The sequence below is a fragment of the Mercenaria mercenaria genome, chromosome 5 (assembly GCF_021730395.1).
Source record: "Mercenaria mercenaria strain notata chromosome 5, MADL_Memer_1, whole genome shotgun sequence".
Taxonomy (NCBI): Eukaryota; Metazoa; Mollusca; class Bivalvia; order Venerida; family Veneridae; genus Mercenaria; species Mercenaria mercenaria.
In genome coordinates, this window is record NC_069365.1 from 60,520,776 (window position 1) to 60,548,585 (window position 27,810).

General features: G+C 34.7%; 1 protein-coding gene across 6 annotated transcripts; it reads right to left on the reverse strand.

The window, feature by feature from the left end:
* Window positions 1–6,352: 6,352 nt before the first annotated feature.
* LOC123557388 (uncharacterized) lies at window positions 6,353–27,136 on the reverse strand. Of its 6 annotated transcripts, none has more exons than XM_053543741.1 (13): window positions 27,022–27,134; window positions 23,507–23,570; window positions 23,150–23,236; window positions 20,112–20,214; window positions 13,172–13,283; window positions 12,816–12,868; window positions 12,561–12,655; window positions 12,184–12,267; window positions 11,502–11,911; window positions 11,067–11,116; window positions 9,418–9,478; window positions 9,108–9,161; window positions 6,353–8,367 (listed from the first exon to the last, which is right to left on the reverse strand). In XM_053543741.1, exons 2-13 carry the CDS (start codon window positions 23,541–23,543, stop codon window positions 8,218–8,220), a joined length of 1,296 nt encoding a protein of 431 aa, XP_053399716.1. In that variant the 5' UTR covers window positions 23,544–23,570; window positions 27,022–27,134; the 3' UTR covers window positions 6,353–8,217. The 6 variants fall into 6 exon arrangements, with proteins under 6 accessions (XP_053399716.1, XP_053399717.1, XP_053399718.1 ...); XM_053543742.1 differs by lacking the exon at window positions 27,022–27,134 and adding an exon at window positions 26,414–26,537; XM_053543743.1 differs by lacking the exon at window positions 27,022–27,134 and adding an exon at window positions 25,448–25,465.
* Window positions 27,137–27,810: the final 674 nt, after the last annotated feature.

Genomic DNA, 27,810 nt, shown 5'->3' on the forward strand with positions numbered 1-27,810 from the left:
CTTGTAATGCGATTTTCGTTCCTGTGTTGAATCGTATACGGATGCGTTTTGTGAAAGCTGATAAAAATTAACTAGTGACATATATCTTAGGTCACTGTAGCATGAATTACTAAGGCTTTTAATATCGTCTGAGGTCCTCATTTACGTTGAGCCCTATACGGATAAGTTTTGTGAAAGCTCAAAGTAATCACCCGGTTCTATATATTTTTTCATATGCAACGTAAAGAAAACATTAGCTCTGTAAATATATAATTTAATCCGAATTGATACCGTCAGCCTGCCCTAACCAATGCACCGAATCGGCAATGTAACCCCTCAAATTGTAGATCATAATCTTATCTTTAAAGATATACCTTCAATGACAGGGAGGGACAAACACATAAGTCACTGTAGCCCGAGATTAGAACAGGCTTGATACGGATTTTCGTTCCTGCGTTGAGTCGTATACGGATGCGTTTTGTGAAAGCTGAAAAAAAAACAACTCGTGACATATTTCTTGCATACCAGACGGGGATTTCCGTTATTTTTACCGGTGCTGGAAAAATCCATCTTACACCCCGGGGTGTAAGATGACTCTCATGCTTTAAATGACGTATTACGAACTACATATATGTAGAAGATTTATGTAGTTATTTATATTTTATTTCGAAAAACGGAATAAAAATCCAATACCTTGACAGTTCCTCTTTGTTCCTGATAGTATATTTCTCTATTCAAAACACGTTATTTTATCAAAAATTCATAACGTTACGCTGGAACTGATAAAACAAAACCGGAACTAAACATTGTTATTTGTCTTTGAAACGTCATGACGTCTTTCCTGTTTACGGACTTTGACTTCCCGCGCTTTGTTTAAATACGCTGCTATAAGAAATAGTTCTAAAAAGAAAGCCGTTCGACTGATCTTATTTTTATTATTATATCTTGATATCGGTATGCAAGAAAAAGATTCTGTCACTGGTTATAGGTGCAGATGGGAATATCCGGCTCTCGGGTAACTGTTTAGGCGGTAACTCGGTAGGAACCTCGTTACCGCCTAAACAGTTACCCTCGAGGCCGGAAATTCCCATCTGCACCTATAACCAGTGAAAGAATCTTATAATCTTAGGTCACTGTAGCATGGATTACTAAGGCTTTTAATATCGTGTGAGGTCCTCATTTACATTAAGCCCTATACGGATAAGTTTTGTGAAAGCTCAAAGTAATCGCCCCGTGCCATATATTTCGAGAATGCACTAGATTGCACCAGTTGAAGACACTCGCTGCAGTTTCTTGTATGAGAGATGGGGTAAAAACTTCCCGATAATAGAATTTATACTAACTTTGTATATGGACACTGTTTGATGTTAGAAACAGAAAAATGCAAAAACAATCATAGATCACCGTGCATGTTTAGGAGGTATCTGCCCTTAAAACTGGATTTTTCTTCAAATTTGCATATTCAAGGGCAGATAACTCCTGAAAAAGCATGGTGACCTATGATTGTTTTTTGGGTTTTTTTTGTTGTTGTTTTTTTTTTATAATTCTGTTGCTATCATGACACTGTGTTCATATACAAAGTTCGATCAGATTCTGTATGCTGATATGTAACGACTGAAATGGTTGATGTCGCAACAATTAATATTACAAAAATCGTGTTAGATATGAACCAACATGATACTTTAAAAATTTACGCTGTTTATTGCTGTGCAAATTTTGTAATTAGGCCTTCTTTGGACATAATTATGTCACCGGCTGAAAATCCATCGGCGAAGCAATATGTAATACATATATATATCTATATGAAAAATCCATGCGAATATTGGGATAACGCATATTTTTGGGGTTATAACATCTGCAGAATCCCGAGGGATTGGTTGGTGCTCTAGCTCGGTAGGGCGAGGGTAGCAACGTATCCCGAGGGATTCTATAATGTTATAATACGAAATGAACATGTGCTAACGCTATTCTAGCATAAAAATATGTAAAAACTAATAAATGAATATTTTATCATTACGTCATTCCATGAAATGCGCGGGGATGTCTGCGTTGTTTTCTCACGTTGACGTCATTTCCTTTTTAATTATCCGTTTTGAGTCCGTAATACGTTTACGCTCAACCACGGAATGTGCATATATTAAAGAGTGTTTTAACAGCTCGTGAGCGCGAGTATTTCTCTGTAAACACACGTTATCTCTTCTATCAAAATACCCCCGAAAAATGACAGGAACGGCAGTTTTATGCTAGAATTTTCGTTCACTTTGCGGTCAAGTCGACATATTACAGGCGCCGAAAAAGAATGCTACTATATATGTATTATACATTTGATCTCATGCTAAAAACGTGTTACACTTAATTTACACACAAAGAATTAATTATTAGGTAAGGTACACAGAAAAACTCACTAGACATCTACAGTACGCATTCCTAAGTTATTCCGCGTATTTTTGTTATTTTGTATTTTGTTACTTACCGTATTTTAACGTTGTTAGCATAGTTACCCCGTTGGCGACAGCTTTGTTGTTCCTATTGACATTTCATTCATTCGCACTGTTTAACTGCTGTAACTGCTGCAACTGCTAACTGCCAATTTCCTACCGGTAAAATAGTGTCAAACATTGGGGCAAATAAGAGATAATCCATAAAAGGCGTGTTGTATTGTTAAATGCAACATCTGCCTAACTATCTGCTGGAAGATTCAATATAAGAAACAAGACTGTCGCAATTGGTGCATAGCTAGACCACACGCAGTCTGTTCCTTTAAAGGGTGTTCTATAAATTCATTGAATGCAGTATTGAATTTATTGGGGACCAAAAATAATTGATTTGTCTGTAACTCTTTTTTCTGGCAATTTAGGGAAAATGTTTGAATTTGAAACAGTTTGATAGTTTATGGGTCTTCCATACTGCACACAAAATTGTGGCTCATTTAAAATACTGGTTAGAGAGTTGAATCTGTTTGAAGATAACAATAGAGTTTTACATATTTTGTTATCTTAAAAGAATCCTGATGCATAAAATGTTATTAAAATAGTACAATGGTATAGTTCAATCTTTCACCATCATTTTGGTATGCTACACATTATGTTTATTTTTTAGAATGTGAAGACAATCATGTTAAAGCAGGTCACCCCTACATCCCTTAGTGTGTCCTTAAACGGACAGAGCTTTACAAACCTCCAAACAGGTCCGCTTTGCGTCGGCCAAATAATTATTGAAAGCCTTACAAACGTTTTGGGGCCAATGTCTTTATGATCTGGTTCATCTTTCATACACGAACGTTTAAAACCTAGAGTCATCACATATATAGCTTTTGGAGAAAGGTGAATTTTATCATGGGATACACTTCTTCTATATAATGTTTATTTGCTGGTGCTGTTTGGGGTACGGACCAGTAATAAAACACTTACTGAAACTGCGTAATGTTAGTGGATTTACTTCAGCTCACAAAAGCTTTTTACAATTCTTCAAAGGCATTTGTGATATCGAACAATATTGTGTGGTTACTTTTTCAGTAGCACTGGGTGAATCATGTAACCTATCAGTTACCAGTCGGTTAGAGTCTTAAAGGTTATACTTTTTTCACTCGGTGGTTACAGTTAGTCTGTATGTATCGAAGTTGTTCAGTTCAATCTCTGGTGTATTAGGAAACGTAATGAACAATCTCGATTTCTCTTTTATTTCGACTTTTGGCCGATCACTGGATCTGACTGGGTATTTTCAGGTCTATTTGGTCCCTTTAAATGTTATGCTCTAGTAGTGACAGTGTGATCAGCTTTCACACGAGCAAGGGACAAACTCAAGGGCAGGGCTATGGTTTTGACTCTTTTAGTTTAATAGCGATTTAAAATAAGTCTAAATACTAAAATATTTACAATTTATAAATTTCACTCTCTGTAAGAAAATAAACATGTAAATGCAAGTGCAGTTATTTACTTTCATTACTACAAAGCTTCAACAAAGGATATATAAGATTCATCTACTTTTTGGCTAGAATAGAAATAGATAGCGATGTGAATACCTTTATAGAAAATCGAGCAATTCTAAAGTAATTGTAGTTTGTGAGTTTGTAATCGACTTCATTGTTCAACAACAATAGAATTGTAAATGCATAATATCGATTTTGTATAATATTTATCACAACAAAAGGTCCATGTACAGAGGTGACAATGGTCCATGTACAGAGGCGACAATTGTCCAGGTACAAAGGTGACAATGGACCATGTACATAGGCGACAATGGTCCATGTACAGAGGCGACAATGGTCCATGTACAAAGGTGACAAAGGGTCATGTACAGAGGTGACAATGGTCTATGTACAGAGGCGACAATGGTCCATGTACAAAGGTGACAAAGGGCCATGTACAGAGGCGACAATGGTCCATGTACAGAGGTGACAATGAAAATGGTCCATGTACAGGAGCGACAATGGTCCATGTACAGAGGCGACAATGGTCCATGTACAAAGGTGACAATGGTCCATGTACAGAGGTGACAATGACAATGGTCCATGTGCAGGGACGACAATGGTCCATGTGCAGGGGCGACAATGGTCCATGTACAGAGGCGACAATGGTCCATGTACAGAGGTGACAATGGGCCATGTACAGAATGTACAGAGGCGACAATGGTCCATGTACAAAGGTGACAATGGTCCATGTACAGAGGCGACAATGGTCCATGTACAGAGGTGACAATGGGCCATGTACAGAGGCGACAATAGTCCATGTACAGAGGTGATAATGGTCCATGTACAGAGGTGACAATGACAATGGAACAAAGTAGTTTCTAGTGGACGATAGTGATGGACAAATCGGTTAGATTTGCCAATCGATTAATCGGCATAATCGGACAAGCCAACCAATTCGTTTAATCGGATATAATCGGTTACTTTAGTTGCATATCTATAAGGTCATCTCACAGTGTATGTTTTATGTCATTACTTAGGAAATGAACCACACAGACGTCAAATATCCTATTTCTGTTGTATCCCTTCATAAACATGAGTTAGTTAACAGCATAAAAGTAAAATATTTGTGAAGATAGGAAACTTCAAATCAGGTACTTGTCTTAATTTCATAAGGGACTTATCCAGTGATATTGTGTTATCAAATTAAAATTGTTTGGAGCAAAAAAAAACGTGTTAATGATTTATTAATTCTTAGTTTACGACTGGAATGATTTCAATCCCACAAAATCAAAAAATGAAAAATCCTTTGCTAATAATTATGCTTGCGTAAAAAAAAACAAAGAAAAATTCAAACAGGGAATGCCACGCACCAAAAACGTAGCCTCCTCAAAACGAAACCCCCAGCACGCAGACGCGTGCACCCACACACACACACACACACACACACACACACACACACACACACACTCAAAGCCAACACATAAGGACAAAACAAACAACACACACGCACACAAAGCCAACACATAAGAACAAAACGAACAAACAAAGGAACACAGTGGGGCACCGCCTTGGAACGGTCAGTGGCAAAAACACCACTGGGGAGCTTAAACCGGTTTATGGTGCACCTAACCTCACTCTTACCGTAAGTCTTACGGCATGCTATGTATGCTGCCATACTAATGTCAAGAGTTTAGGTTGATGGTTTTCCCGGCTTAATTTTGTAAAAGCCATATATCTTCCAAAATCTGGGTGACCACAGATGACCTCAATTTCTTTCGAGACTTTGGAGGGTGCCATTTTTAGGTAGAGTACTTTCCCATGGCGTAACTGCCCCAAAGAACCATAAATACCAGAAAGAAAGAGGTCAGAAACAACTAAATTATCCGTTTTGGGTGCCAAATAATTAATCGGTCAGGGAAAAGTGAAGTCGGCGATCGCGCTCATGAATGCAACGCCGACGATTATTCGATTGTCGCCGATTGTCGGCCCATCACTAGTGGACGAGCATACTAAAATGCTGGTACAGTTACATATGTTTATTCTAGATAAAATTGGTGGGGCTGAGTGACAGTAAAATGTAAGCTAGTATTTCTAGAACGCGACAATTGTTAATATATACGTGGTTCAAATTCGCATCAATTTCGATACGAAATTCTAACACGATCCGCAGCAGTTGCTATATAAACATATAGCGAAATCTCCTATACATGAATCTACGATAAAATATAGCTCTTCCATTCCACCCTACAATTGTAACACGACTGTGAGATAGGGTTGTCATCGATAGAAACGATATCGATGTATCAACGATATTTTTTGCCGATCGATTATCGATTCCCATTTTCAAAAATCGATATTTTACAGAGAGAAAAAACTATCCAGATAAACACTCAGACCCTCAAAAACAATTAAGCTTACAAAGTTGTAATTTTAGATAAATGCAAAAGAGAAGTGAAGGCAAAATAAAAATGAAAGATTTTATTAATTTTTATTTGTTTCTTTTATTTTCATAAATATAAATACAACACAATCAAACAGTAATATGAAAAGTAGGCAATAAAACTAAAAACAGCATTTACAGGAAGGTATATAGTATGCATATGAACAAATAGGTTGTTAATCTAACTTAATAATCGATATATCGATGTATCATCGATAACTGTCTTCTGATATATCGGTATCGTCGATATGCCTAAGACCCAATCAATGACAGCCCTACTGTGAGATTCTACTCTGCTTCTGTTATATGCCGACCGAATACTCTTTTTCAGAGCTATGTAGTAGTAATAAAAAGTACATCAAATTTTCTGAAACAAACAATTTCTAACTGATGAATTTATTTGTTTATATTTTTACCGTAAGAAAATGTTTCAGCACGGTAAGTTTCAACTTCAACACCAGTGCATCTATGTCTGGTCGTGTGTGTAGTTTACAATTTCTGCGTTGTAGGCACCACAAATGTCAAGACAACTAGATTCTACTTTGACAGTAAATAAATTATAATTCATGTTCCAATCTTCCAGACTCAAGTGTTTACGTGTTTATATGCCGCCGCAATGTTCTGGCGTGTATGTTTCAGTGCCATCATGTAGGTGACGTGCACTATTTTTAGAAACTGCATATATAAACTTTGAATGGAGTATTTACTTCTGATTTCTATATCCGACCTTAAATGTTATTGAAAATAACATTTTTACAGAACAGAACAGAACATATGGTTTATTTAGACTTGAGCACAATACTCATCGTCATAACAACATGTTTTATACATGTAAATAACAATGCATGCGTTGAGAGAGAGCGAATACGTGATAATAATAATAGAAATAAAGGGACCTGAGCATGTCAATAACACAATATAACAAAGTCATATAGTAATAAAGAAACATTAATCTAATTCATTGTCGCGTCTTTCAAAGGTTCTAATACAAAATAGTGCTAACTTTTGCAGTACTAATTTTTTATCTTCGTTTAACAATTGTATAAATTTATAAACACTAGGATTAATAGTAAAGTACCTTGAAATAAACATATTTCTCAAATCATTATACAACGGACATATCAATATAAAATGAAATTCATCCTCTATGTCACCCATATTGCATAATGTGCATATTCTTTGGCTTCTACCTATACCTCTGTCTCTTCCTGTTTCAATAAATAGCTTATGAGAACTCAATCTTATTTTGGCTAACATATTTCGATGTTTAACATTTTCTAATACACTAAAATATTTCGATTTTTCGTAACAACTTTTCAATTCTCTATAAATTTGTAGAGATGAACATAGTTCCATACCAGCACGCAACTGTGTAATATAAATTTTTACAGCAGTAACTACTTAATACTTTATTAAAATTTGCTGAATATCGGAAAATTCCGTTTTATGCAACGCTTTCCATTCGTGGGGAGGTTTTTATAATAGCATATGACCAGCCGAATGACATATCGAGCTAAAATGTAGTGCTGTTAAATGCGAAGAATTTGCGTGGTTAGAATCGAAATAACGCACGTAATTTAATTATTACGCATCCGAACTCTTGCCCATATTTTATTAACTGATAAAATATAGGCACATATTTATTATTTCTTAATTAGGAAATATGGAAATTATATATCTTCACTTTCCCCTAGCAACAAAATCGATGCTATTACTACGACGTACACATATTTAAACGTAGAAGAGATCTTTGACACGATATTATGAAACTCTAAGAAAGCTTACATAACTTATGCAAAAATTTCTATGCACACACGAGGTTAACACTTCTTATATCATCCACTTTGAATCTCCTTTGTACTCACAGAGACATTTAAACGAAGTTGACTTAGGCGGCAATGTTTAATCCCTTTTTTAGTTTTACTTTGAAAGTCTTTGAAGGCAACTCGTAAACATGGTAGTATCGCAGGAGTGCATCCAGGGTAGGAAAAATGCAACATTCCATTGAAAATGTTTTAAATAGCGATATTCTCCCATTCTGAAATACAATGACATATTTTAAAACAAGTAGGAAGAAGTTCGCACTTTGCACATACTACTACAGTACCATTACATCAAACGAAAAGAATTTTGAGAACGGATCTTTTTAATTTAGTTTTGTTATGGAACACATTTTATTGAGCATCAGATACAACCTTAAAATTTCACAATTTTTCGCTTTTGCTATAACAATGACTCTTAAGCGAAATTAGAATGATATTTTTCTTTCAGTGAAATCACGCGAGAAAAAAATATTATAGTACATGCATTTTTAGTGGTGAACGGATAGCTCAGTGGTTTGCACACTGGCCTTCCAATCCTGAGGTCGGGGGTTCGATCCCCGGCAGCTACCCGGGAATTTTCAGAAACGCTTTTCAGTGTTTCCCACCCAACTAGAGGTGTACTGGTTAGGAACCCAGGCAATCCTTGCGTGTATCAGTGCTTATACACTGGGCACGTTAAAGAACCAGGCTGTCTATTCGCAATGAGCTAGGCTAAGTTAGCCGGACAAGCCTGTATCTGATTTCTGATCTCTCTGTCGTGGGGGCTTTGTCTCACTCTGCCCCTCTGGTCAGATCGCTCTGTGTCTGTACTTGTAGAGGATGAATTATGCGCCCTGTGTGGCTGCATTTGAACTATGTAAAGCGCTTTTGAACGTGAAATTGATCATGAAAAGGACGCTATATAAATCTGGTATAATAATAATAATAATTTGCTTAAAATAGAGCTAAACGTTACCTGTTCATATATGCGGAATGAAATATCACCATTTGAAGTTTTCACACACAGGTCCTGCAACATAAAAGTGCAATATTGTTGTTCAAATTTCTAGTGTGTTTCAGACTCCTATATATCTTATTTCTGTATATATGCTCAGTACGTGTAGCTGTTAGACAAATGTTTAGGCATCGTTTCAAGCATTATTGTATTATAAACAAAACATAGAAATAAAGTAAATTAAAGTATAGTTTTTATTTATCGAGAGCGATACTTATGGATCAAATAATACGACCTCACAGAATTTGATGAATACAAAAGTAACACATACCAGCTTTGTAGTCTCTCCGGGACTAACGAGAAATGTACCAATTGGTTTGGTCTGCAACTTGCTGCAAAATTTTCATTAGTTCAAGAATCATTAAAGACTGCACCTGTATAAAGTCTTAATTAGCATACATGGTAATCTATTTAAAATTGCTAGATATAATTACTAAACTTTGCTTGAATTTCACCCAGGACATGAAAATGAAACATTAATATAGATCTATATACATTTGTATTTTTTCTTTTCAACTATTGTGACTTCATCCGACCGATTGTACAATTCATACTTTTGTAATATGGATTTTTTCTATTTTGCCGATGGCTAAAACAGTCTGAATTCTCCGGGGGTAACCTTTACTTAACAAAAGATCATTCGAGTGGTTTGTCGCCTGTTTTATCACGGTTCAGTGTTTAGCTATTCAAATATCTAACTATCCGAACTATAAGGAAGGGCTTGATTATTTATCCGAGAAGTAATAAACTGGAGTCGTGTGGCAATTTGGCGTTATAATTGACTGGAGTCATAATGCTCTCTTACCGATTTGCGCGTCAACCGTTCTTCATTGCAGAATATTTACATTCACTGTATATTTTGTATGGAAAGGAAAAAGGGTTTATTTTCGTATAAACAACATTGGTGTAACGATATCAAGGATGGGACTTTCTGAGATATAACATGCGCAATAAACATGTACAAAATTGCGTTCAAAATTCTTTCAAACCAAAATTTCAAAAAGAACTGTAAATGTTAGCTAGAACGTATTTTTCTGACGGTAAAAATCAAAACTGAATCGACACGACTATATTTTTAACTGGATTTAACGATATTTTAAATAAAAACCAGGAACTATTTTTATTGGAAGTCGAATTACAATTGAACGTGGGCGGGTCTATTTGGCTGTTCTATATAGATGGTGAAAAGATCGATATCTTGACATTCATTTTGATTATCTGGTATTCATGGAAAGCAAACGCTTATTTTTGTAGCAGGCTACTGTACAAACTACAAACTTTGTAAATATAAGAACTGTTTGTTATTTTCTGTGCGTTTATACCGGTAAAAACAACATTGGGATTTCTTGTAAATCATCCAAGAATCGCTAGCACGATAATATAACACATGTATGTGTATCTTTAATCTGTATGATTATATGTGTGTATCTTTAATTTGTATAATATAACACATGACTATGTATTTTTAATCTGCATGATATAACATATGTCTGTGTATCTTTAAACCGTTGTATAATATAACACATGTATGTGTATCTTTACACAGTATAATACAACACATATGTGTATCATTAATCTGTATAATATAACACATGGTTGTGTATCTTTAGTCTGTTTAATAATACACATTTGTGTGCATCTTTATCTGTTTAATATAAAACATATCTGTGTATCTTTAATCTGTCTATTTTAACACATATTTTTGTATCTTTAATCTGTACAATACAACACATATGTATGTATCATTAATCCGTATAATATAGCACATGTGTATAAAAGAACAAATGTTACACGTCACATGGATTAGCATGCGGACATGACATATAAAATGTTAGGTATGACTGTTCAGTCCTCGGTCACATTTAAGGAACTGTATCGCTTTCCACACTTAATATATGTTAACTAGATATGCATATTTACCTTCTTCCGTTCTTTTTAGACGCACAGTAGTAATCAGTTGTTTTGAAAAACTAAAACAAAACACACAAAGATTGAACAAATATATAGATACGATTCCCGAAGGTGTGACAGGTAAAATTTATTAAAAAATCCTCTGTATAGAAAGCAACTACGCAAAATAATAGCAGACTATAGCTGTCTATCTGTGAAAGATAATGACATGTTTAACACCCCTAAAGCCTCTAGAGCTTGTACAGTTACGCTTTATTGACTTCATGGTCCCAAAGAGCTAGAACATATAACAGCCTCATAAATATTAAGATATATGTATCCAATATAAATTATTTGCTCTTATCATGAAAATAACATTTTAGTCAAAATTTAATTGATTCAAAAGCAACCGAAGATGAAATATTGTTAATCACTACACAGAGCATCTTTCTTAACCTCTTTTACCTGTGCATTTGCATATAGTGTATCAACATCTTCCTCAGGACTCTCATAGACTGTTTTAGGTACAGTCTCACTGTTACAACTCTCTTCATCTACACTTTCTGTATCCCCAGAAACCGACAGGAGGGAACTTGTTGTTGAAGGAAGTGACTCTATGGCTTGGGTAGCTCCTGTTGAACTTCCTGTGTTTATATACAGGCTGTCATTATTAATGTCTTCCTTTAAAGATGCCATTGACAATGTACTTAAGTGATCTACATTTCTTGGTCCAGTATTTGCGTACACGCTATCCTGATTCTGTCCGTGAAAACGACTGTCAGAAGTTCTTATAGGAACAAGTCTATCATCAGTATGCACCGTCCTCTCTGTACTGCCAGTTCTTACAGACAACATAGGTGAAGAAGTCAAAGTATCTGCAAATGTACACAATTAAATGTGCGTGTGTGATTTTCAATAATATCTGATACAAAATGTATGTTCTACAATATCTAGTATGACAGAGTACTGATAAAAATGCATATTCTATTATGTGTCTGGAATCTTAAGTATGCATGTTGTACATGGTAAATTGGTAATACATACAACTAGGTAATTTGAACATGGAACCATTGACATATTTACTTGCGAAACTCGATTCTGCATTATATTTCAGTATTTCTGCCTCACTATGATTTAAGGTTCACACCTAATGATTCTTGTATTGGTCGTGGGCTAGCAGTTTTGATATGCCACTCCGGTATTTCATCATAGCCTTTATGGTCTGCTTCATCTGCAAAATATATAACTCCTATATATTTATTAGAAGTTAAATTAACAATACCGAGAGCTCGAAAAATCAACCGTCTATTTCTTTGTCAAAAAGTGTCACAAACATGTCTACCATTTTAAATCTAAGCTTTCTATCAGCAGTCAGAATGAGTTTTATCAACCGATATATATTCCTGTAAGTCAGCTGCAAAACATTTTCTATCTCAATTTTCAGTGACCGTTGGTACATAAAGTTAGAAACTATTGTATTCCTGTTAATATTAATGTATTCAATTATTCATCATTGTGCATCACCTGGAATACTGCTATCCCTAGACGGGAATACACCCCCACTTGCATATCCACTGTCCCTGGGTGGAAATGTACCTGCGCTTCCAAAGCCACTGTCTCTGTAAACAAAGAGTATTGAAAAAAAGATTCTGACTTTATTGACAAATATATATTCTGAAAACACGTTCGCCTTAAACTATAATATAATTTTCAAAATATATAAACCTTCCGTACCACACTTCATATTTTCAAGAACTAAAACATGAAACATTGACTTACGCGGAAAATTGCTGAACTTCCTGTATCGCCTTTTCTACTTCGTTAATCCATACCTACAACAAACAAAACATAAAGTATTATGTATAGCAATATTTTTCGTTAGATATACATGTACCAATAAAAACTCGTGAAAGTGTTGTGTTTCAATATATATACAAAATTATGCTATTCATTTAACAAGTAGATATTCTGTCATAGTGGTAAACATTTGAAGAATATGAACCAACATCAACTAGATTAATTCAGGTTCAATGAAACTACCTGTCGACGCTGGGATACATTTACATCGGGGACTCTATCTAATACATTGTGGTAAATATGTTGCGCTCAAAAGTGTGATTGCAATTGTAATTTACCGTTCTATTAGTGTACGTATCGCTGGCAAATATAAGAGGTTTTTTGGTTGGAATCTCATACTTTATACAAAAACAAAAGCTCTCGTCGCTGTCAGCATCAAAATCTTTCACACTGAAATAAATGCAAATGTGTACAATTCAGTTGTCTTGCAAATAAGTTTCTGAACCATAGCAGTCATTGTTCTTTTATTATTATTGTTCCTTTAGCTTTATTTTATTCATACCATACATAAATAATTCCGTTTTTACATACATATGATTTATACGGTATACTTCTCAAATAAGAGACTAGGTTCTAGGTAAGGTAATTCCCTCGTTCTGACAAAGGGCTTGGTATTGTTTACATTGAAAAAATGACCTTTTGTGCTAATTGCTAAAAAAATAATGTCTAATAGTATCCCCAAACTTAAAAACATTGTTACGAAATCATGCAAATTGTCCCTTCTACACTTCGATTTTTAACCTGACTATCTGTACGAAAAAGTTCCACTTACACGCTAATTTGACGTTACGTCAAACGTTATTGTAAAGCAAATACGTGTATATATGTAATTAAGGAACAATTCAAATGTACTTAAATCATGCGGCCGAGCATATTCCTTTAATGAATGACTTCAATATATTCATTAGAAATCAATATGCTATTTTACATAACCAGAAATAGCCATAAAGTTAACAAGGAAGACTGTAAAAATAATTTTGCTGATTAAAGAAAGTTCCATTATCAACGTATATAAAATGTCTTACATATTTAAGTTGTTTGATTCATTGACAATATATTTGGTCCATTCCGTGCAAATACAGCCCTGCAATATCAATTGCAGATGTTGTTTTCTCCTTGATTTGAGAGCTTTTTGCATGTTTTTTTTTAGCGTTTTACAGTATTTCACAGAGAAATGACGCCATCAGTGATGTCGCAACTAGGAACGCTAGTACCGTTATTTTCACCATGGCGTTCAAATACTTGTTTGTAGATGTATTAGCGTTATTCACCTATCAAAACAATTAATATAATGTTGTTGATTTTATTCTTTTGAACTCATTATTTTAGGCCATTTTTGTACATATAACCGTAACAAGACCTTTGTGAAGACTCATAGACTTGTGAAACTTGTTTGTAGATCTATAATAATGTAGGAAGTTTAGCAATATTCCGCGTAATTCAATACATCATGTTTTTGTTCTTAGAAATATGAATTGTTGTATGGAGAGAATATATATTTTAAATATATATTAAAATTGTTACTATTCCCTAAAGAAGGCAATTAGCCAAAACGTTAGAATATTATCAAAGTATTAATTGACAGCGTGTTTGGTATTTACCCACTACACTATTGTAATATAATAGACTTGAAACAGTTAAGGAGGACCACTAATTCAGGCATATTATTTTTGTCGAATCCTTGACCCTTAAGTTTGTACTTTTGTGCTCTCTTCTAAGCATTTTCTTTGAAATACGAGCATGTAGATCTACATGTAAATCACGTGCTAAAACAACTTGCGCCCTGGGCTTGTTTCACAACAGTTTTTCATAGGTTAAATGTTGTCGTCTCAGAAATTTGTCCTCGATCTTTTTTTTCACTCTAGTCCTTGGAAGAAGGGTCTCTATAGTCATAATTAGTCTACAAAAAAGTTTTTCACTTTAGTTTGAAGTAGTTTCGTAATGGACCTCTGGTGGCTTCATAGAGACAATCGGTCATTAACTGGTAACGTACAAAGTACATTTGTATTAATATTATTGTTTCTGCGTTGACACTTAATAACTTTTAAGTAAGCGAAACAACAAAGCAGTACAAGTGGGCAGAACTTGACTAATGATACTTATAAAGATAAGCACCGCTCTTTAAAGTGTATTGTTTACCACAAGAATAAACGCTGTAATTTTGAGAAAATATTGTGACTCATACAGGGAGAGGCAAAACAATTCTTTTATTTAATTAATGTTCTCGCTATATAATACCGTAACAAGTACTCGTGTAATATTATTCATATGATTCATAAATGATATTGCCATTTGTCAACAAGCTTTCAAAATGAAAAGAGGAAACACCAAACTCCGAATGGCCTGGTTTGATTGAACATTCTTTTGTTGTTGTTCTATGATCGTTCCAAGATCCCATCAAAAATGTTACGAACCTTACGAATGACTCATGTTACTACTAGAGATTTTCAATTTACTTCGACACGGACTGTGGACAGCGGACTGCGTACTTACAGTAGGGGTTTTCTCAAAATATTTAAAGGTTCGCAAAACAGAAAACATACTTAGCGTATATATATTTCTTTTACCTATATGTGTTGTAACTTTTGCCTTCATTGTACAAATTAGTGTATTGTGAGATTATCTGCTGTTATACAATACATACGTTTGAAAATATATGGATAGTGAACAGGCTACATTTAAAACATGTAATCGCAATATTCTGATGTCATCTAAATACGCTGTCACATTTTACTTGTGTGAAGCATGTTTATTCAATTATCCGTATGCTTTAACATTTTGTTTTTAGCTCACCTGTCACATAGTGACAAGGTGAGCTTTTGTGATCACCCTTCGTCCGTCGTCCGTCGTCAGTCCGTGCGTCTCGTGCGTCCGTGCGTCCGTCAACAATTTCTTGTCTGCACGATAATGGTTTCATTTATGATTTTATTAACCAAACTTGCACACAACTTGTATCACCATAAGAGCTCGGTTCCTTTCTTGAACTGGCCAGATCCCAATATAGGTTCCAGAGTTATGGCCCCTGAAAGGGCCAAAATTAGCTATTTTGACCTTGTCTGCACAATAGCAGCTTTATTTATGATTTGATTTTTACCAAACTTGCACACAACTTGTATCACCATAAGATCTTGGCTCCTTTCTTGAACTGGTCAGATTCCTTGATGAGTTCCAGAGTTATGGCCCCTGAAAGGGCCAGAATTAGCTATTTTGACCTTGTATCACTACAAGCTCTCGGTTCCTTTCTTGAACTGGCCAGATTCCTTCATGGGTTCCAGAGTTATGGCCCCTTAAAGGTCCAAAATTGGCTATTTTGGCTTTTGCAGCCAGATAGAGACTTCATTTATGGTTTTATTTGATACAAACTTCCAAAATATCTTCAACAACAATAAATCTTGGATTCCATTGCAAATCAGATCCATTAGTAGGTTCCATAGTTATTTTATATCTGATTACCTCCCCTGATTGTAATCAAAATGGATTTATATCAGTAAGTACTTACAGGACTTATTGAAATTTATTATTGTCATTAATTGGACTGAGCCAATGAGGGTAGATAACTAATGACTGATTTTATGTCAAATTACCTCCCTTTATTTCAAATTAAAATGGGTATATTTCCATAACTAATGAAGATACTGATCTGAAATTTCATTTATGTCAACAGATTTATTTGGCAGATCCTTCTTTTATTAACTTACAATCTTTTTTTCTAATTAATTCCCTTTTACGTTACTATTAATAGCTTGTTTTTAGTAACTTTTTTATTATTTGCCGTAGAGAAAAACTGAGACCACTTTTCTGTGATACAACATGGATGGTACCTCCAATTTTTAGGTGTATTTTGACATATTTGTACCTTTTAAGATTTTTTTTTTCTTTTTGGTTTAATTTCTTCCCTTAGTTGTTCCTGTCCTTTGGACTTAGATATTTTTTCTGAGGACCTTCTTGTCCTCAAGTGCAATGATAACAGGTGAGCGATATAGGGCCATCATATGTTATATTTTGGGACATTTCTGGCGTTACTTAACCTCCGTGCGAATCGAACGATATGACATGTGAAGTTTCGAACCCACTTTACTACGATAATAATTTACCTTAATATGTTCATGCATTAATAATACAACTTGAAACATGGATTTGAAGATAACGGCGATTCCTGAATTTAATATGTGTCCGTCTATACAATTCCTAGACTAGTTTTTTTCCTAGCAACATAATACAAAAACGAATTACTAAATATTATTGTTTAAAAATAATAAAACATCCTGAATGAAATTAAAGTCCGTTTATTTTTTGTTGTATAGTATATATACCATGTTCTAGTAGAATTCTGTACGAAATTGGTCATTGATTTTCATTAATTTTGATAATGTATCTAATGTTCGATAAAATAGAAGTTTTACTGAAATTTCTTGAATGATTTATTTCAACACTTTGTCTTAACATACTGGAAGTTCTCATACATGTAACTTTCAACCCCGTCGGAACGAGATCCGATACATTACCATATTTTAGCTAAAACATCCTGAATTAGTTATGTATCAGCATGTTTGGAGATAAAAAAAGGAAATAGCCACTTCGTATTTTCATAATCTGATAACAGAATTGCATGTTAAAAGTTGTTTTAAATTTACTATCTTAAAGTGACTACTCAGTATGAATTATCAGTCTCAACTGGAATTTAATCTTTAAGTGCCATTAAAACTGGCTGTCAAAATGACAATCTAAAACCCAGCGGAGACCGAAAATTGTTTTGTGAACATTATGCATGTGACGCGTCCAAGGTCAAATTCCGATCATATTCCAAAAAATGTTTTATGGACTGAGTGCATGCATAGAATTGTCAACGAAATTATATTTTTGACACCATTTGAACAATTCTGTGTGGTCATTTGATACAACCAGCTTAGTAGTCGAGACAAGCCTTTATCATTGACATTTCGAACACATGCATACACATGGTATGTGTAGATAGTCGGTTTTGGGGAACTTGGACAAATATTTAAACTCATGAAAACTCGCGGTATATATTGGTTTGATAATTTATAATGTAGCCATCTTTTATATCCTGATAAGATAATGTGACCGGGAAAACCGAATGAATTCAGTACCGTATAAAATGAATTTGTAGGGTTTGAAATAGTTCAGAATATACATGTATAATACCAAGTAAGACATTTTTTACCGCGGTGCATTAAACTGTCACGCATCGTATCGTGCATTTTCAAAATTCAGCAACCCGAGTGCATTAGTACGAAACTATGTTTCCAAAATCACTATATGCATTCTTTGATACCAAATATTCAACTAAATTGTAACATACTGTTGTTTTGATTCCCTGATCTTAAATAGGCGAACCTCTTGCGGCACAGGGGAAGGGGAAGAGTGTCTGTCTCCTTACCAGGGCCTAGTTGTTCGAAACTTTAACCGGCTGTTAAACTAACCGCTGGTTAAATTATGATTCAAAACACTAGTCTTGATGGGAGAATCTAGTATGATGTTTTGATTTTATTGTAAAGATTTTTCAAAGTTCATAATTCTTAACTCATACATTTGTTTTTCTAAGTCTTCTAAAATGTCGAAAAATAACCCTAAAAGTTAATCAACCGTTAGCTTAATCGCCTGTTAAAGTTTCGAACAACTGGGCCCAGGTGTCATTTGTTAAAATCCTTGATTAAAAGGTATGTTGATCGTTGAATTAACAGCCGTTTTCGCTGCTAACGAATACTGACTAGATCCTCACGAAATTGACAACATGCATTTAAATAAGTTGCTACACTTCAGATAAAAAGGAATAAGTTTGCGATGTCGAAAGACTTGAGTATAATAGATACGTTAATAAAAAAGGTATAAAAGGTAAAAGGATATTTAAAAAAAAAAATGCGCCCACACTGTTACGAATGCTTGTAAGACAAAATACATGTATATCGGTAATTCATAAATGCAATACAATGGATATTAAATCTTATAACTATCTTTTCTCGGATATTTTAAATAGAAACAGTATTACGGCATTAGAACCGGATGCTAAATACGCCGCTGTTCAGTTTTGCAAAAAAAACAACTTACATACAGTTTGAGAAAACCCCTATAGTAAGTTCGCAGTCCGTGGTCCGCAGTACGCGTCGAAGTAAGCTGAAAATCTCTAATATGAATTACTTAAATACCTCTACTGTACTGCTGTATACCACATTATAAATGATTAAAATGCTTCGTACAACTGTTTATGTATTCCCGTAAGCCCTCTTTACACAAGGTAAACAATCTGTTTATGGAGTGACATTGTTGAGTGAACACCGTGTGTCAACATATTGTACCCTGCGATATTCTCTGGACTTCAGCTTAATAGCATAGAAGCTATACTTTTACTATTTCAATGCAATAGACAATAGCATTTTTATCTTGAGCACAGAGACTCATATAGTTTGGTAATCTACTGAGGCAGTAAGAAAGTTCCAGCTTACAGACGCAGTTCAGCGTTATTGGCGAAGTACAGCCGATGCATCGTGATAATATCTATATAGTAGTTAAATGCTATATATAATAGCATACAGGTCCCGAGCATCAAGGAGTCAGGGCAGACATATGAGTTGCAGCCAGAATTGAGAGCTTTTTTGTTGATTCACTGACATTGTCTGACGGGAAACTTAACACAAAGATCAGTGAAGTATAGTACCTCTAGCCTATAGATGTTTGAGATCAGTGAAGTATAGTACCTCTAGCCTATAGACGTTTGAGATACCTCTAGCCTATAGACGTTTGAGATCAGTGAAGTATAGTACCTCTAGCCTATAGACGTTTGAGATCAGTGAAGTATAGTACCTCTAGCCTATAGACGTTTGAGATCAGTGAAGTATAGTACCTCTAGCCTATAGACGTTTGAGCTAATAATCATTAGTTGTATGTTGTTAGTTTGAAACACTGAATGGTTTGCCTGATTCCTGAAATTATTGAGTTTACGATTCAAAGTATTTATAAATCATTGCTACACGAATCATTTAGGCGAGATAGCCAGAGGAAAATTTTATATATGAGGTTTATCGGTCTCATCAGTTCTACATTTTAACAAAGGACATTCAACGTAGTTTGCCAGCTAATCTTAGACCTTAGTGATTCGACCAATTTCATTTTTCAAGATATAAAAGGCGTAGGCACTTCCCTGAGACATATATCTCGTATCGTTTTCATTGAAGTATAAATGTTAAAATCTTTACACACCTTTCAAACTGTTTGATAGTATATGCATTTTCTGTATGCTTCGCATTCTTATCTTCATACACGTATAAACACCCTTGAGAAATTACAACGTATCTTGACTGCCCTGTAAAATCAATAAAATGGTGAACAAAATATAAAGTTTGCATACTCCATGCTAACCCATAAGATTGTATAGGATTACATCCTCCATGCTAACCCATCAGATTGTCTTTGATTACACACTCCATGCTAACCCATCAGATTGTCTAGGATTACATTCTCCATGCTAACCCATCAGATTGTCTTTGATTACACACTCCATGCTAACCCATCAGATTGTCTATGATTACACACTCCATGCTAACCCATCAGATTGTCTATGATTACACACTCCATGCTAACCCATCAGATTGTCTTTGATTACACACTCCATGCTAACCCATCAGATTGTCTTTGATTACATTCTCCATGCTAACCCATCAGATTGTCTTTGATTACATCCTCCATGCTAACCCATCCGATTGTCTATGATTATACCTTCCATGCTAACCCATCCGATTTTCTATGATTACATCCTCCATGCTAACCCATCAGATTGTCTAAGATATCACCCTCCATGCTAACCCATCAGATTGTCTATGAATAAACCCTCCATGCTAACCCATCAGATTGTCTATGATTACATCTTCCATGATAACCCATCAGATTGTCTATGATTACACCTCTATGCTAACCCATCAGATTGTCTATGATTACACCCTCCATGCTAACCCATCAGATTGTCTATGATTACATCCTCCATGCTAACCCATCAGATTGTCTATGATTACACCCTCCATGCTACCCATCAGATTGTCTATGATTACATCCTCCATGCTAACCCATCAGATTGTCTATGATTACATCCTCCATGCTAACCCATCTGATTGTCTATGATTACATCCTCCTTGCTAACCCATCAGATTGTCTATGATTACATCATCCATGCTAACCCATCAGATTGCCTATGATCACACCCTCCATCCTAACCCATCAGATTACACCCTCCATGCTAACCCATCAGATTGTCTATGATTACATCCTCCATGCTAACCCATCCGATTGTCTATGATTACATCCTCCATGCTAACCCATCAGATTGTCTATGATTACACCCTCCATGCTAACCCATCAGATTGTCTATGATTTCATCCTCCATGCTAACCCATCAGACTGTCTATGATTACATCCTCCATGATAACCCATCAGACTGTCTATGATTACATCCTCCATGCTAACCCATTAGACTGTCTATGATCACACGCTCCATCCTAACCCATAAGACTGTCTATGATCACATCCTCCATGCTAACCCATCAGATTGTCTATGATTACACCCTCCATGCTAACCCATCAGATTGTCTATGATTACATCCTCCATGCTAACCCATCAGATTGTCTTTGATTACATCCTCCATGCTAACCCATCCGATTGTCTATGATTATACCTTCCATGCTAACCCATCCGATTTTCTATGATTACATCCTCCATGCTAACCCATCAGATTGTCTAAGATATCACCCTCCATGCTAACCCATCAGATTGTCTATGAATACACCCTCCATGCTAACCCATCAGATTGTCTATGATTACATCTTCCACGATAACCCATCAGATTGTCTATGATTACACCTCTATGCTAACCCATCAGATTGTCTATGATTACACCCTCCATGCTAACCCATCAGATTGTCTATGATTACATCCTCCATGCTAACCCATCAGATTGTCTATGATTACACCCTCCATGCTACCCATCAGATTGTCTATGATTACATCCTCCATGCTAACCCATCAGATTGTCTATGATTACATCCTCCATGCTAACCCATCTGATTGTCTATGATTACACCCTCCTTGCTAACCCATCAGATTGTCTATGATTACATCATCCATGCTAACCCATCAGATTGCCTATGATCACACCCTCCATCCTAACCCATCAGATTATACCCTCCATGCTAACCCATCAGATTGTCTATGATTACATCCTCCATGCTAACCCATCCCATTGTCTATGATTACATCCTCCATGCTAACCCATCAGATTGTCTATGATTACACCCTCCATGCTAACCCATCAGATTGTCTATGATTTCATCCTCCATGCTAACCCATCAGACTGTCTATGATTACATCCTCCATGATAACCCATCAGACTGTCTATGATTACATCCTCCATGCTAACCCATTAGACTGTCTATGATCACACGCTCCATCCTAACCCATAAGACTGTCTATGATCACATCCTCCATGCTAACCCATCAGATTGTCTATGATTACACCCTCCATGCTAACCCATCAGATTCAGATTGTCTATGATCACATCCTCCATGCTAACCCATCAGATTGTCTATGATTACACCCTCCATGCTAACCCATCAGATTGTCTATGATCACACCCTCCATGCTAACCCATCAAATTGTCTATGATCACACCCTCCATGCTGACCCATCAGATTGTCTATGATTACATGTACATCCTCCATGCTAACCAATAGAATTTCTTCTTTTATTATGTTCTTTCAAATAAAACATTGCGAAACATTAATTGAAGTATAGTACGTATTTTCATTTAATGTCATTTCAAGTCATAAATTGTTTTTGTTCAGTAGTATTTCAGAACAATTGCCCTACCATTAACAGTATAGACAAGTCAAGATTGAATTGCGGAATAAACAAACTGTTTGGTAATTTGTTTAAACAATATATATTTTCCAAATATGACATATGATAAATAGCTAAGGACTGAGCCTGGTATTAGAATTCTTTTATTAAAGGTCAATCAATTTTAGGTTATAATAAATATGTATATGGAATTTGTCTTGGAGACTTCGTTAATGTTGATGTGGTACTGTCTCTTTATTTTATCTTGGTTTTTATTTCCCACCTATAATTTAGAAATCCTTTTCAAGAGAAAAACTTGTATAGTGTTTGTATAATTCATGAAAATAAGCTTCCAGCTTTTACCCAAATCAAGTTTTAACATAACTTTGTAGAACAAATTTAAACACTTACATTTCTTTTTACCCAAAAGTCTTTTTACTTGTACATGTAATGAACCGGAATGAGTAAACGGCACTGCTCGCATCAAATCAGGGGCAGCTGAAAAAAATGCATTAAATATTTCGATGTAATTTATATTTAGCCGATCAATAACCTTCAATTGATTGTTGCAATTCATGAGTTTCTCAGTGTATCTTAAGTCAGAATAAAAACTATAAATGCAGAATACATGTTCTATGGGAAAATAAGTACATGTATATACAAAAAGTTTTAACAACAACATTATAAATAAGTAAACGAGGGGTTTTAGGTATAGATGAAAATGATGTTTTACAGTAAGATAATTATTGTATGTATCAATACATGTACCTATATCCAGTGGTTTGGATAGAACGGCGTTGGACATGTCTGGACACTTCGTATTTTATCAAATCTGAAAAAAAACATTACTTTTTTTTTATTGTTTTATAACATTAAAGACAGAAATATGAAATTGTGTCCATTAGTCTGTCCTCCAGTCAGTAATTATAATAGCACGAAAATGTTGGTTAGAATGCATTAAATGTTTCTACTCCTAAATACTTCTGAAAGTCTATTTTCATTTTCGATTTGTTGATCGATTCATGTATACATGTAGAAAATTAATTTAGTGGTACGTGTAATGCACATTTTGCCCTCTGTGGCGGTTATAATGCACGTACATCTGTCTTACATAATATTGTATCTAATGATAATTGTTTAGGTGATGCTGTGTTACCAAGGGTATCAAAAGACTAGGTACATATGGGAAAACTAGGAATCAATGTATATATAAATATCTGTCAGTCATTTCAAGTTTATTTCATTATTTGCCAGTCGGTTTGATTATCTTATACTAGTCTGTGTTCAGACCCTATGTTTTGTTCACAGGAGATAACTCCTGAGGCTATTCATATTTGTATAATTATGTCCCTTTATTTCTCAAAACATACAGGAAGACAAAACTGGTGATCCCACCTAAAAGGACTTGTCCTCTTGTTTTTTACGAAGTTTGGCTGCAACGAAGATATGTTTTAGAAATAATTAAGCAATCAGAGCCAAGACTGATGAAATCAGAATATATAAAAGAGTTATTTTTTTTCTAAAAAAAGAGATTATCTAGTCGGTAGCCAGACTAATCTTATACGCGTGTTTAGAAGAAATTTATCCATGTTATCTGCCAGTCTGCGGAAGACCGATATAGTATATTAGTGTTAAGATAAGCAGCCTAGCCGTTCTTACATTTCGTCTCGGTAGCTTAGCCCTGGTCAGAGTAACAAGTTAGTAACAAGAAATACAAATGATACCGTGATTCTTTCGCAAACACGAGGATGCATCTATTTCATGATAATAGATCAAATAACAACTCATATTGCTTGTGCAATACTTGATAAGTAAATATCCGTATCTGTTTCATTTTTAAGAATCTAATAGGTATATGGCAAAACTCCACAGTCACACTAACTTCAAATTATCAAATCGTTCTGTTTTCGAATTCTCATGAAGACTTTTGTCAGACATTTGTTTTTTCCTATCCGTTATCAATCTTCCTTTCTTCCTTTGATTGTTATTATTTACATATATGGCATTATATTGATATGATACTATTCTGTTCTCATCTACCATATCGGGCTTCAGACATTTCTCTGTCGTTGTGTCATGACAATGAAGGAATCTATCTTTATGCAAAAATTAAACGAAAATTAACTGCCGTCGCTGAGTTTCGAACCAACACGGCAAAAAGATCTAATGAAAATAAACAGTACACTTTACCTCTGAGCTAATTTGTAATTTGTACGTACACAAGAAATATTTAGATTTTGACTTGTTACAAAAATGTTGAATTCCCTATGCGTCATTTAAATCTATTTATAGTTATGTAAATATCAAGTTATCGTTCGGGCATAATATAATATCTTAAATCTGTTTACATGCGTCTGCCTATCTATATAAAATGTACTTTGATATAACTAACCTACACATTGTAAAATTATTTAAATGATTAATGTTAAATGAAAAGGGTCGTAAAATTATTCGTCTGGCTTTCTCCAAATTGACTTTGGATAATTATATGGATATGTTTTATGCCATGATGGGCTGATAGCCTTATGAAATACATGTAAATAAATAAACTCTAAATCGAAATAGATCTGAAAATACATAGTTTATAAGTTTGCTGAAAAGAAACATAGTTTCAGTCTACTGTACAACATCAATAAAGCTTATGCCACGTTGACATGGCAATACACTTATCAAGAAAACAATTATTTTAAATATTCACATCTACAGTACCTTAGTTGCCCTTAGCATGCAGTCAGCTAACTTGAGTTTTTGTTCAAATTTCAACTTGTTGTAAGCCGTCACCTGCCTTAAGCAGCCAGAATGTGCTGTTCCATTGGTTGGCTGCATAATACATGTTTAACTGTATATAAAATAATTTCAAACAAACGTGTTTTTATGTGTTGTTATTGTTGTTGTTGTTTTAATATTACATGTATTATTATTTTGTTTGATTTTCCTCATTAAACCTGATTAAATGTGATATTTATGAAACTTTTGTCATTTGCAAGTAAATCTAAATTATTGTAACATAACTTGAAAAAAAAGAGAAAATTGTAAAATAAGTGTCTACTGGTCCTGCAAAAAATCCATAAACTAAATTTTACTTGCCATTTGCTCTAATAATACCGACTATAACGACAGCAAAACGCTACCCTGTCAAGTTAACTAACAATAGCATACACGTAGCTTGTATATATAGCTGACTTCTCAGTGACCTATCCGGTGTAGGTAACAAAGATTAGCCTCAAAATTACGCTTTCAAATGTCGGTCACACAAAAAAAGCGGTTTCGGGCGAGCCTTGGTAACGGATTGCTGAGAAAAATGTCAAAGATTCCAGGACGATTTCTGTGTACGTTACCGAAAACGAAAGTAGTTTGGCATTTCACAGAACTGATATATCGGTTCAATATTTCTAAATATTTGTTAATCTTGTTTTATTTTGTATAAAAAAGTGTCTATCATTGAACAGATTATGCCCAGAAATCTTGGGAGTGCAGCTTTCAAACCGACCACTTGACCTGATTGAACGTTATATGAAATAGACATAGCTCTACAGACAAAACTTCTTTTCTGCTAGACTAAAACTCATACCGTTATAAAACGGTATCAAGTTAGCTGAATTTATAACATCTCAAAACAGCAGGCTTGCCACATCTATTTGAACCTTCCACAACAAGTTTTGAATAATGAAATACCTTCTAGAGCCTGCTACTTTTCGACAAGAACTGGAAACAAAACATTTAATTTTAAGATCCGCAGACGCCATTCCACTACCCTCTTTAGTAACTGTCTACTTGCGGATCTTGACGAGCAACCACACTGAAGTAGAGGTTCAAGTGTGAAACCAGATAAAATATAATGTTAATGTGGATATTTTGAATACGTTGTTTTAATACATTATGACATGGGACGGATGTCTGTAGGACTGTCTCTATTTTATTCAAAGTTCATCCAACTCGTGAGCGGCTTAAAGGCTGCAGGTAAGGCAACAGGTATTAAGTATATACTGATCTGAAACAAGAACATTGACTGTCCTGGGGTAAAACGAAAACATTTTGCATGAAGAAAAGGGGCATCGTTATCCTGGGTATAATTCTGACAACTACCCGAACGTCGGGTTTGACTGACACCAACGTGAACTGAAAAACGTAAACGACCTATTGGTTACTTATTGATATGTCTGTCTCGTGCATCTCAGTCAAATTTAATATCAATAATGGAAATGTCCAAATTACCCATATTAATAAGGTATAAAAATTTTAAAAATAAATTACTTTTATACAGATATTTGAATTTTACTTACTCGCTTTAAGAAAATATCATCCAACCTTTAAAATTCGTCATGCACATAAGAGGACATTCGTCTACTTATATACAAAGGATATAAGTTTCATCAACGATTGGCTAATATATACACATGTATATATATATATCCTATTCGAAACTTCCTGATCAAAAGTACTTTAGTTTGACTATGCTAATATTGTAAGGTTGTCTCTAACGAATACTATTAATAGTTTAAGTCAGTGACAAAAAAAGAAAAACTCAGTCTTGTACATTTATTTTATAGAATTACAATAATAAAACCCATTATACAGTATTTTTATCTATATAACCACATTTAAAATCAGGGCTAACATGCCCTATTGGTACTGCGTATAATTAAACTGATACAATAATTTAGCGCTGATGCGACGACCCAAATGAGACAATAGTGGGGAAGTACCTAAAACATTTCAAACCTAAAAATAGTTTAAAATATATAACCCGTAAACAGTTTATGATTAATATAGATACGTAAAATACTTACCAAATAACCTGTTGATATTAGATATCTATCTACTTGGAGTAGGACGGTAAAAAGTTGTAGCTTTACGTTACCAATACCAATACCAAAATATTTTATTACATAAAACACTATTACAATGCTTATAGTAACATATTATGACTATAGAGAAAACATGGAAATACATGAAACTATAAAAAAAAAGCAAAGCGCTCAAAGCACTGATGGTGGCTGCTATTGCTGCAAATCAATGTGTAAATTAATGGAAAGAAAGTGACATCTGAGCAATTCTTACTATAAAGCAGG

Bases quoted from the DNA above. Each gene is read 5' to 3' on its own strand.
- LOC123557388 (XM_053543741.1), bottom strand. From the start codon at position 23,543: ATGTCCAACGCCGTTCTATCCAAACCACTGGATATAG. The intron at 11,117-11,501 runs GTAAAAGAGGTT...GTTTTGTTTTAG, and splicing joins CACTATATGCAAATGCACAG to TTTTTCAAAACAACTGATTA. The intron at 8,368-9,107 runs GTAACGTTTAGC...ATTGTATTTCAG, and splicing joins CATTCCGCATATATGAACAG to AATGGGAGAATATCGCTATT.